This window comes from Marmota flaviventris, chromosome 12 (assembly GCF_047511675.1).
Source record: "Marmota flaviventris isolate mMarFla1 chromosome 12, mMarFla1.hap1, whole genome shotgun sequence".
In the NCBI taxonomy this organism is placed as follows: domain Eukaryota; kingdom Metazoa; phylum Chordata; class Mammalia; order Rodentia; family Sciuridae; genus Marmota; species Marmota flaviventris.
The window spans coordinates 60,515,402-60,528,124 of record NC_092509.1 but is presented as its reverse complement, the minus strand read 5'-3'; the positions used below and the strand labels follow the sequence as shown (position 1 = coordinate 60,528,124).

The window sequence follows — 12,723 nt, the reverse complement described above, 5'->3', positions numbered from 1 at the left end:
CTATTATTGAGCAAGATATGCCTCTCAGACACACAAGTAATAATATTTAATTATCTCCATAATCTTTTTAAAATTTCAATATAAAAGCTTAGAAAATATGCAATTTTAATCTGAAAAGAGATTACATTTGAAAATTATGCTTATACATAGTTTGCAAAATACTCAGGTTTATTCATCCTCTTAAATAGCTATGTATAGAAACCAGCAGTAAGCAATCTTTTCTACATAAAGTCTAATATCCCCAATCATTGTTGTTCAAATATACCACTCAACTCCAGCAAAACTAGTAAATAATTAAGTATAAATATAATAATCAAATAATTTATTAATAACAAACACTATTAATTATTAACCACTTATTAATAACTAATGAGCACTTACTGATAGGCTCTCCTAAGTGATTTATAAACATTAATTTAATTAATCCTCCCCACAACTCTGAGTTAGCTATGATCATTTTACAGGTGTGAAAACTGAAGTATGGACAGGTTAAGTAATTTGTCCCAGTCATCAATGCCTTCTATACAACACACAAGATATTCAATAAAACCACACACTTCCATCAATTCCATTTAGCTATGACTTACTATATTCTTTCAAAACTGATCTTATAAAAGAATTTTGCTTGTATTGAGATGTATCAATGAGCTAATCTTCAAAATAGTAGTTAGCTTTTTTTCCTTCTTGACTTTAAAATCCATTTTATTTCACACTTCAAACATTTAAGATAAAAATGTTATAGCTGAACAATAAGAGACCACTAACAAACTATTCTCACTTAAACATTTCTTCAAGTTAAGCAAAGGCAATAGCTTTTTATACAGAAATGTACTGAACTATGGCAAAATACCACCGGCCTTATTCATAACTATTTTAAGGGACCACACCCAGCTTCAGTATTAAAAAAGAAGTGAAACACTATTATTTCAGCTGTGGCAATAACTTTTAAAAAATGTAGAATTTATTGATGTCAAAATCAAGTGCTTGCTACTGAAACAGTGTCACCTTCCTTAAAATGAACAGTTCAGAAAAGTGATAAAGAAGCACAAGTTCACATATGCCAGAGTATAAGTATTGACTACTTTAATTAATGTACATTAAACCAAGCACTGAAGTGATGTTTGATTTTTAGAAAGACTTAAATCACTAGCATTTTATTCAAATTAATTGCTCATACCTAATATGATAAGAAACAGAAAACAGTATCATTTTTAGAGTATTAGCTACTTTAGTTTATCATTGCTAAGAAAATTGAGAGCTCTAAAGATCAGTTAAAGGAAAACATGGAATAAAAATGGACAATTAATGAGCTAAATTAATTTTGCTAAAATGTATTCAATTTATATAATGAATAAAATCAGTTTAAAAATAAACATAATTCAGTACAGTCTTACTTAATCCAGACTTAACTTTTAAATATTTAAGCAGCCACTCATCTTCCATCTAGCTGTTGGGGGAGAGAAAACACTGGGGTAGAGAGAAAGTGGAAGTAGAAAGGTGGAATCGATAAAACATAAAACAAGTATATAGTGCTGGGATTCTCATTACCACCAAGTTTGACTCAAAACAGGGAAAAACTTTCTAAGTGTCATGAGACAGGATGTTCTATTTTGTCCAGAAACTTACATGAGAAAATCTACTACACCAAAGTAGGGAATTCCATGGAATGAAAGCTTTTGGCAGCTTTTTGTTGGCCACTAAACCCAGTTGTTATAATGACAAAACTATTGAAAACTGAAATGAAAGCTAAGTGAACTAATCGTGAGGGAGGATCAAATAAGAATCATAAACTCTTGTTTTAACTAGAAATCTTTGAGAATATTAAAAATAGGAAATAAATGTGAAGTTTTTATTCTATCACCAATTAATATGGTTTAGACAGATTAGTAGTTCTGCTTTAGAATTCTTTAGATATAAAATAAACATTGGAAAAATATGTTATTCTCTTAAAAATTAGGATTTATTTTAATATAAAATAAATATCAATAATCTAAGATCCAATAAAACATTTATTCATCAAATATATTTGAGAGCTCACTGTGAACTAGACAGCAAAAAGTTTCATAAAGAAAGCACTTTAGTAATAAGATTGGTTTTTAAAAACCAAAAACATTTTTCAAAGTTCCACTAACTACTGAATGGTTGGCATAATTATATAACTTGTCACTGCTATCAATACATGAAATAGTATAAGCATAAGAAATATAATTCAAAATAAAACAACATTTTTGCAAAGAATAAGGTTAAAAGCATTTTCTATTTTCCTTTTTGGAGAAAAATATAATTCAGTTTTCTCTCCAGCTTATGTACAGGCATAGTATTTAATGCAGATCTAACAGTATGTGTCAAAATTTCCTGTATTATGTTCTTTAGAACACTAGATCCAATGAAATATTCTGTAAAGAAAGGAGGGGAGCTTTTCAAAAGCAAATAATTTTTAAAATACTGCACAACCAAACTCTTTAAAATATCCAACATACACATTAGAATATTAAAAGTCCAGAGAAGTCACAAACTGTGTGCAAGTAATGCCTATTGGGCTGGGGATGTAGCTTACTGATATACAGAGTGCTTGTTTGCCTAGCATGAGGACCTGGGTTCCATTCTTAGCACAACACACAGACACACAGACACACAGACACACACAGACACAATCTATTAATTTTTAAGAGCCAGTGTTTCCCAGAACATGTCTTGAAGACCTCTCTTTTCTAATCATTATTAACTGAAGACTTTGATAATTTTTTTCTTATGGAACAATCATATAAGGCCTATACATCAATATGAGTGTTTCTGTCTGTTGTGAATATTTCACTTGCATTTTCACAGAAATTTAAACCTTTAAATGCATATAACTTGCCTTATATAGTAGAACAGAATGACTTGGGGTTCTTCTCCAAGACCAAGGAATAGACAGGCAGACAGAAGCTCTGTCTGTAGTTACACCTGGCAGCCAGAAATGCCTCCTGGGCAGGTATTATAAATAATATGTTCCTCAGAAATCAGGCTTCCAGGAAAGGAGGAGGTACAGACCACTTCACAGGTAGAGGTCACTGGAGTTTTAGGAAGGAAAGACCTTTTAAAGTCACTTAAGAGTTCTCTAATCTCTCATTTCTTATATAAGGAAAATCAGGCCCAGAGCCAAAGCCAGGATGCAAGACTTAAGTCTTCTGACTCTAGGTCTCAGCTCTCTCCTTTAGGTCCTGCAGTCTCCTGGATCTTTTGGAGTACAAGATCTGGGGGTCTTTATAACCAAAGACAAGCTGAACAGCTATAAATTAAAGAATCAATAGCATTATCAACACCAACTCTAGTCTCAGAATACTAAAGAAAATCAAGAAAAAGTTAATTTTTTCCTCATCACTTAACAAGGTTCATTTTTTGATATTAACCTGTTTGTTTTGTAATTTTAGAATGTTTTAGGAAGTCAAAAGACTTTAATCTCAGGCCATGTGGCTCACAGGTTCTACTCCTGAGCAACAAATGCTGGAGAAATCTAACTAACTGAAGGCAAACAGGTGACTAAAATATGGGATCATTGAAACTTTGTTACATTTTTTTATTTTGTCTTCATATTCATAACATACTTCATTAACTATTAATTTATGTACCTGGATATCTAAGATTCTATTCATCAAGATTTAGATATTTTAAGTCTTAATTCAATGATGCCAGCTGATCACTTCCTAATCAGCTCCTACACAGATTTCACAAATCTTACAGAAGTGGTATAGTGTATAGTCTTTGTTCCTTTCCTTAAGCATATCAGCTATTTCCTTTGTGATAATTATTTTCCAGGACTAAGATCCTAAGTCTCTTAAATCTATTGTGGATATTAGCACTTATTAAGGAAAAAAGAAAAACACCCTTTTAAATTGCAGTAACATAATTTTTTTTGAAGTAGATTTTAAATATTTTAAAAATACAAATATACGTGGGCAAGAAATACGGCTAACCCTCTGGGGGCTTTTTCTCCCCAAACTCCTGTAACTAAGAATCAATAAAAACAGGCCTATGGACTAAAAACTTGCTTAGGTTTAATTAAAACAGTTATGCAAAAAATTACTCCCATTTCCCCTTGTGCAAAAAAAGAAAAGTATTAATAAGAGTGAATTAGGTCACTAGGGTTTTCACACTACCTTTTCTTAAGAGATGAGGAAAAGACTAACACATATTTTTCACTATCTACAAGATTAAAAATTGACTTAACACTAGTTACTCTGAGCCAGGAGAAAATGGGAGTTGTTTCCTCCCATTTCTTCTCTTCTTTTAGAATAAAGTTACTTTAAAGTATCCCCTTTTACATAATCTCTATCAGGGAATCAACTTGACATACAAAAATTTTAATTCAAGGAAGAAAGAACAGTACTGAAACATTTTGCAATCTTATATATTTATTTGGCTGACAGATCTGTACGCCAACTTCTTGACTTGAGCTAATTTTTTTTCCATTTGTTTTTTGGTTTGGGGGGTTTTGTGTGTGTTTTCTGTTTTGCTTTGAGAGGTGATACATAAAGAGTTATGAAAATTCAGAGTTAAGCATTGAGGTGGAATGCACTTATTCCAAATCCTTCTGTTTTTCCAAGTGACTCGGAACAAACTCCAGTCTTTGGGTTACCAATGCTTTTGAACTAAAGTGTGGATGACTTCCATTAGAGGTAAATAAGGCCTAAATAGTTAAGTAAAGAAATTCATTAAGTGATAAGTTATATATCTGTATAAATGTTCACTTAATGTTAGGCAAAGCATAATCAATCTGATTTTTTTTTTTACTTAAATATAACAGTTTTTCGTTTATTTTTCTGCTTAATGGACTCAAGACCAATTTCATTTGGAATTGAATATATCTAGATATTATTTGATGGTACCTTTTGCTCTTCTGTGAATTCAGAATTGTTGTGTTGAGCTTGGGCCTCTTTTTGTAGATGTCTTGCTAATCTGTAAGAAGAAAACATTTTTTTTTTTAAACTGAAAGCAAACTATCTCAACTGCAACAAAGTAAAACAAATTAAATCTCTTAAAAACAATAAAGTGCATAATACTTTGTTCTGTTTTTGAAGTAATTCCACATTTTCAAGGCAAATCTACATTACCCTGAGAATCAGACTTTTTACAAAAAAAAAGTTTGTACAAAATAATGATGAAATAAGATACTTTTCATACCATTTCACTGGGACAAATTTCAGAATCTTAGAGCTGCAAAGAATCTCAAAAAGCACATAATTCAACTTTCTTTACTATGCACTAATTTCTTCTATAAACAACCAATAAATAGTTGTCCAGATTCTACTTTAACACTTCCAGTGAGCACCAATAATAGTATCAACCATAGATACGTTATCATTCTATCATAATTAATTTCCCAATAAGATTTGCCCAAATCCAAATTACAGCCATGACAATAACTCCATCAAAATATGCTTTTGAAACATTTTTTAATGGAAAATAAAGAAAAGCCGTCCACCAATCAAAAACGGAAAATACTGCTTGCCCAGTTATCATCATATCTAAAAATGGCAGGAGGCCTTGAGTGAGTTTTCCAGGATGAATTTATGATGCTAGTCCAAGCTCAATGGTGAAGATACAAAGCTATTTTCTGAGACAGCAAAAGGCAAAGACTTACTCTTATGAAGAAAGAGAAAAAAAAAAAAGACCAATTTTAGACACAGTATTTGATTAGACATGTTTCTAAACAAGATATAAAAATGGCCAATAAACACATGAAAAGATATTTAGTATCATTAGACATCAGGGAAATGCATATCAGGATCATAAAATAATTACTTAGCACCCATGCAGATGGATATAATTTAAAAAAAAAAAAAGAGATGAAGAAAATAATAGGCGTAGGGAGAATACGGAAAAAACTGGAACCCTGATGCATTGCTGATGGGAATGTAAATTGGTGCCAGCCGTTGTGGAAAAGTTTAATATAGTTAAATACAGAGGAACTGTATGCTCCATCAAACTCCTAGATGGATATATCCAAAAGAACTAAAAATAAATGTTCACACAAAGCACATGTACACAAATGTTTACAGCAGCATTATTTGTAATAATCAAAAAGTCATACAACCAAAATGTCCATCAATTAATGGATGAACAAAACGTGGTACATATATTCAGTAGAATATTATTCAGTCATAAAGAAGAATGAAACTCAGATAATATGCTAGCTACAGTATGAATGAACTTCAAAAAGATTATGCTATATAAAAGAAGTCAGATGTAAATGGTCATGTTATATGATTCCATTTACATGAAATGTCCAGGAAAGGTAAATTCATAGAGAAAGAAAGCAGATGAGTGGTTGCCAGGATATGGAGAAATTTAGAATGACTGACACCAGGTATGAAGTTTCTTCTGGGAGTGGGAGAAATTTTTAGGAATTACAATAGTGATGGTTATAACACATTGTGAATACATTAAAGACCACTTCACTGTACACGTTAAAATAGTGAGTTTTATGGTATATGCTAAAAAATGCAAAAAAAAAAGCTAGCAAAAGATTTTGAAAATAAGATTGCTATTCTGGTTGAGGTATGGGAGTAGGAATGGCAGCAAGTGCTAGCTAGAAAAGGCAATTAAAGAAGAGAGTTCATCACAGTTCCAAAAAACAAGTACTAGATAGGAGTTCTATTCTATGCAATCATATCCTTAAAGATCAAGTAGTATTCTCAATGGCCTCTATCCTCTTTATGAAAAGTCTGCATTCTTTATAATTAAGCAAGAAATTCTTACAAGAAATCTTAACATTTGCTAAGATAGCTCCACCATGTTACTTAGTCAAATTTTCATCCATTTACTTACTTGCTTCCAAAGTAGGAAACCACACAATATATTTTCCTAAAATGTCATTCATTGACTCATAGCCTCACATTTTTATGAATTCTTATGCAGGAGAAGGTACAAATAAATATGGCCCATTGTCCTTTTTCTGGATTTGCTTTCTTTTTTTTAACTCTTGCTGACCTATGTGGACTCTTACAGAAATTCATGGTCTATACACCCTTAGCAATGTCAACTATACATCCCTGAGTTCAGGGAAGTTATAGTGTAATAGTTTCTTTATTTGAATATTTCTACATATAATTTGCTAAGAGTGGCTATCAACCTAAGCAGGATTCTTTCTTTTTCTTTAAATAGTTTTGTTTTGTTATTTTTTTAGTTGTAGTTGGAACCAATACCTTTTATTTTATGTATTTATTTTATGTGGTGCTGAGGATGGAACCCAGTGCCTTGCACGTGCTAGGCAAGCACTCTACCAATAAGCCCAAGCTCCAGCCCCAGCCCCTAAGCAGGATTCTTGTCAGGAAAAAAAAGTATAGCTTTCAACTCCTGTTTTTTGTTTTTTTTTTTTTCTTTTTTTTTTAATTGGTTGTTCAAAACATTACAAAGCTCATGACATATCATCTTCCATACATTTGATTCAAGTGGGTTATGAACTCCCATTTTTTACCTCAAATATAAGTTGCAGAATCACATCGGTTACACATCCACATTTTTACATAATACCATATTACTCCTGTTTAAATACTAAAAATCAGGGCTGGGGTTGTGGCTCAGTGGTAGAGTGCTCGCCTAGCATGCACAAGGCACTGGGTTCGATCCTCAGCACCACATAAATGTAAAATAAAGATATTGTGTTCATCTAAAACTTAAGAATAAATATTTTAAAATAAATACTAATAATCAGAATAAAGGAGACTAAATTAAAACAATCCTGTTTTCAAAAATTAGGCAACAGATTGGGAGGAAATACTATAAAAATAAAGAACTTTTATCTGTAGTACATAAAGAACACCTACAACTCAATAGGTAAGAGATAATTCAATTTAAAAATAAGTAAAAGATTTGAACAGACATTTCACAATCAAGATTTACAGAGGGAAAAATAAGCATATGAAAAGACATTCAACATTATTAGTCATTAGAAAAATGTAAATTAAACCTATAGTTAAGTATACTGATAATGGCTACAATCAAAAAGACAATAATAAATGCTGCTATACAGAGAAACAGAAAACCCCTTCATACTGCTGGTAGAGATATAAAATGGTACACCCAATTTGGAAAATTTGACAGCTACTATAAAAAGTTACATACTTAACATATGACTCAGCAATTCTACTTATAGGTATCTATTCAAGAGAAATGAAGAATATGTCCACATAAAATATTGCACATGAATGTTCAGTGCAGTTTTATTGATAATAACCAAAATTCAAATGTCAACCAACTAAGGAGTGAATAGGCACATAAAACATGATACAGTCATACAATGTAATCCTGTAAATTCACCAATAAAAGGGAATAAAATCATAATACATGCTATGACATGGAAATATGCTAACTGAAAGAAACTATATGCATAAGATCACATATTAGATGCTTCAAATCATATGAAATGTCCAGAAAAAACAAATCTATAGAGAGAAAATATAGATCAGAGGGAGTGGTTGCAAATGGGCACAAGGAATCTTTTGAATGTGATGAAAATGTTCTCAAATTTGATTGTGGTGATGACTGCATGACTTTTACTTTTAGAAATCAATAAATTATACATGTAAAACTGATGAACTTCATGGTATATAAAGCATACCTGAGTTGTTTAAAGAAAAAACTTTTTAAAGCCTCAGCAAAACGCCCCCCCCCCACACCTTCAAAATCTAAATACACAAAAGATTGTATCATTTTAAGACAAAGTGAGACCTGATTTTGTCTACTGTGAGAAAATCTACATGTTCTGGATTTTAGATGAGCAAATATAAGAGTCGACATTCTACTAGTAAAGGTGAGAAACCTATCAAACATTCTTCTCTAGAGACTCCTCTCACAAGTAAAAGAGTATTATTCTCAAGGGGGAGTTTTAAATATATGTTAAATACATAAACAAGTGACTGATGGAAATCCCACATGATTCCAGACACAGAAATTAGAGCTTTTCAACCTGCAGCAAAGGATAGTTTTTCCTCTCAATTTGTCCCAAGCTAATATTTTTGTAAAACACAAAAATATGGTCAAGATGTCAAGTTGCTTTAAAGTTCCTAAATGTTAACTCTTTATTTCTTTCTTTATTTTGATGCAGACCAGCAGGTTTGTGGACTGGCCCCAATGCATGGACCACACTGTAAGCAGCAGAGACAAAGCTTTCTAAAGATGACTAAAACCAGGTATTACTCAGTCTTTAAATTCATCTACTCATTTAACAGATATTTATTGAGCATCTGTGTGTTAGAGAAATATCTCAGGAGCGATTCTGTGGAACCTCTTACTCTGGACAAGCTTCTATTCCACTACACCACAAGTTAAGAGTCATGTATGCCCAGGTAGCTGAAAGAGGTAGCCGCTGAATGGAGATATTGTTTTTAACTGGCCATGTGTATTCTGAATAACAATTTTAATTTGACATTATTTCTTTAAATCTTCTAATAGTATTTTGGCATCAGCTCATTAATGCTACAATGTACTCCTGAATCCATACATTCAATAGAATGTGATAATTATATAATATATAAATTAAAAATTATGTCTTAGTAGTACTCTGGAACACTAAGTTTACAGAAGAGAACAGAACAGATACTGCCCCCAACCCTCAAAGAACTTATAGTCCCTTGGGGAAACAATAAGCAAAACAAATACATAAAAAATATTTTAGATGAAGTTTAGATTGTAATAAGTCCTGTAGGAAAAAATTAAGCAGGAGGGAGGTAGGAATGGTGGGAAAGGGAAGGGTCAGTGGAAAGAAACAGACTAAATTAGAAGAAAGGAAAAAAAAAAAAAAAAAAGCAGGAGCGGGGAGAGGTGCCAGAGGGGATGTGCCAGAGGATGGAGTGGGGATGGACAGGAGGCTTTGCACTTTTAGACAGGGTGGCCAGAAAGGACCTTGCTGAAAGAACATTATTTGAACACAGACCTGAAGAGGAAAAGCCCTAAGGCAGAAGTGTGCTTCAGGAAACAGCAAAAGTATGGGAACATTCACTTTTGTTCTTCACTGACTGAAGTACCTTATTGGTCTAAAATGTTCCAGTAAACTCAGCGCTTTGGGGTCAGATACCAAATTTTATTCATCTTTCTCCTCCCAATCCTCATTGTTCAATGATGAAATTGTTTAAGTTATAGTATTCTCACATTATGGCAGTAAAAACATTCTCTTCCCACCCCTAAATCATGTTGACTATAAAGACATCACTGCCTACTTAATTAGGAGTCACATTTATCCTAGACTTTCCCTCCTTCACTCTAGATATCCAGTGACTAAATCCTGTCAATGATCATTCACATCATCATTGTGGTCCTCATTGGTCTCTTTTGCTGTAGCCTTTCTTTCCAAATAGTTCTTTCAAACGCAAAATATAATTTGCCTTTATTTCTGAATATATTCGAAAATTTAAACAAACTCATTTTACACGTGGCCTGTATGTCTACAAAACTGAAGTCAATCATGACATATTTCTATTGAAATTTACACTACAGTTTTTATAATTGGAAGACTACTGCGAATCCTGGAGTTCAAAGGATAGGGCTGAGATCCAACAATAGCTTTGTATGTGCCTATTACCTTCATTCAGAAGTTTCTAGAAATTCCGACTAAACAGCTTGCATATTCGATTTTCCTTTGTAATTTCAATTAGACATGGTATTCTTCACTTTCCATTGGGAGGTCTGCTGCTCAGTGCCCACAGCTGCTAAATCCCACAGTATCACAAGTAAGAGGCAGCTTTACATTTCAGGCTATGCAATTTTCATTATCATATAGGATAAGTATACATAGATGCTAACTGGTTAGCATATGGAAGGGTATGTTCACCAATGAAAGAAATCCTGAAATTTGTCCAATTCACTTACAGAATAACTCTATCAATGCTTTATCAAACAAGCACCTTAAGCATTTATATATTAGAGAACACCAGATTTGGAGTGAAAAAAAAATTCCAGACTTCAGTGATATCATTTTGCGATTGTGAGTAATCTGTTAACTTGAATTTCAGTTTCCTTATTTTGTAAAATGAAAATAATTATATTCACTGGACAGTTGTAAAAGCAAATGAAATCAAATGGAAGTGAAAAATAAGTGCCAAAAGTTGTTAGGCACAACCAGATATCCCAGAGCATAGTTGTTTTCAGGTACTTTTTGAAACTACAGGCAATTCAAAGTCAGAAAGATGGGGTAGAAAACATATACACATCTAAATTATGTTGGTGGTCAGATAAAAACAACTATTGTTCAGGAGAACAGAAGTTTTGGATTTTCCAAGTACCAATTTTGTATTCTCTTCAGAAGGTGTGTGTGGGGCGGGGGGTGGTGGTGAATTTTACTCCTGCATGATTTCATATTCCATGAAACCTCAAACAATAATTTGTTTTAAACCAATAAGCAAGTAATGGCAAGTTTGGAAACAATAGCATTTTAGTAGGCAGTTCTTAAGTTCAGTAATATGTTCAAGAAATTAAACAAGGTTTTTATACATACATAAATATTGTCTTTTCATTTTAAAACCATCTTTAAAGTTTTTGGGTGAAAGCAGAAAGGGCAAAAAAAAAAAAAAATCAGTCTTAGGTTGATAAAGGAAACTGGTACCCACATGTACCCTGAGGCTATACATTATACACAGGAAAAGGAGGAGGGATCCTAGGAGGGAGGGGCAGCTCCTGTGCGTGGTCTATTAATTCACATTTTGCTCTCTTCTGTTCACATCCTGCGCGAACTCCACCCAAAGAAACCGAGCGAGGGGGTGGGTGGGACTCACAGTCCAGCAAATAACAGTCCCAGAAACCGAAACGAAATCGAGGTGGAATTGTGAAAACACGGCTCACCAGAAAGTGGGGTGGAGAAGGAGCGCAAGAGCAGACCCTTCTTTTGGCAGAAGGAGAGGCATCCCTGGCCCTCGCTGCTTCCTGGGGGTATCCAACTCCTCTCTATCAAAACCAGTTCCCTCCTCTCCTACACATGGGAGGGAGGAAGACACACACAGAGAGCAAGGCCACTCATGCCTGGAACGTGGGCGGAGAACGCACAAGTATTCCTTCGAGATTCAAAGAGAGATTGGGGGGTGGCAACCTGGGAGAGGCGGAGGAAAGGAAATTGACCGCAGAGCTGGGGGCCCCGGGAGACACTAAAAGGAGCTAAGTAGGTAGCCTGTGAGAGCCGGCGCCCCAGCTAAGGACTACTACCTGTTGAATGGAACTGGTCTCGTGGAGGTGGAGGGGAAAGAAGGGCGAGACACCCCAGGGAGCGGACCCTTCTCCTCCAGAGCAGCCTCGCGGGGCCAGTGGGATCTCAGTCCCCCGTGCAGGGGGCCCCGCCCTGGGAAGCCTTGACTGCAGACACTGTGATGAGAGACACCAACAGAAACAAGGGGGAGGCGGCCCACTGCAGCCGGTCTGGCCCGCTCCCGCGGTTAGTCACTCACATCTGATACTCGTCTATCGCCTCCACCAGCTGGCCCCAAGAGTCGAAGTCGGCGCCTCTCCTAAAACTGGCGCCCCAGCGCTGCAGCAGACTCCGGGTCACCTCCGACATGGCCGGTCCCCACCCCGTCCCCTCCCGCCCCTACCCAGCAAGGCCGGGCTCTAGGGCGCCATCCTCCCCGGGCCTGGCCCCGACATTAACAGAGCCAGGAGGAACCGCTAAGGCCACCACCGCCACCCGCCGAGGAGCCGCCCAAGCCCATTTGCCGCCACAGCCAAACTTTGCGGCTCCGAAGAGGCAGCCCCGCCAAG

At 35.0% G+C, this 12,723-nt stretch overlaps 1 protein-coding gene across 2 annotated transcripts in view; it reads right to left on the bottom strand.

Moving 5' to 3' along the window:
* Aida (axin interactor, dorsalization associated) overlaps positions 1-12,678 on the bottom strand; it is a 49,054-nt gene extending 36,376 nt beyond the window's left edge. For both annotated transcript variants that reach the window (XM_071600049.1, XM_071600050.1), the window contains exons 1-2: positions 12,414-12,678; positions 4,869-4,938 (exon numbers count right to left, since the gene is read on the bottom strand). In XM_071600049.1, coding sequence (XP_071456150.1) covers positions 4,869-4,938; positions 12,414-12,523 — 180 coding nt within the window. In that variant the 5' untranslated portion in view covers positions 12,524-12,678. The remainder of the gene's footprint in view (positions 1-4,868; positions 4,939-12,413) is intronic.
* Between the last annotated feature and the right edge of the window lie 45 nt (positions 12,679-12,723).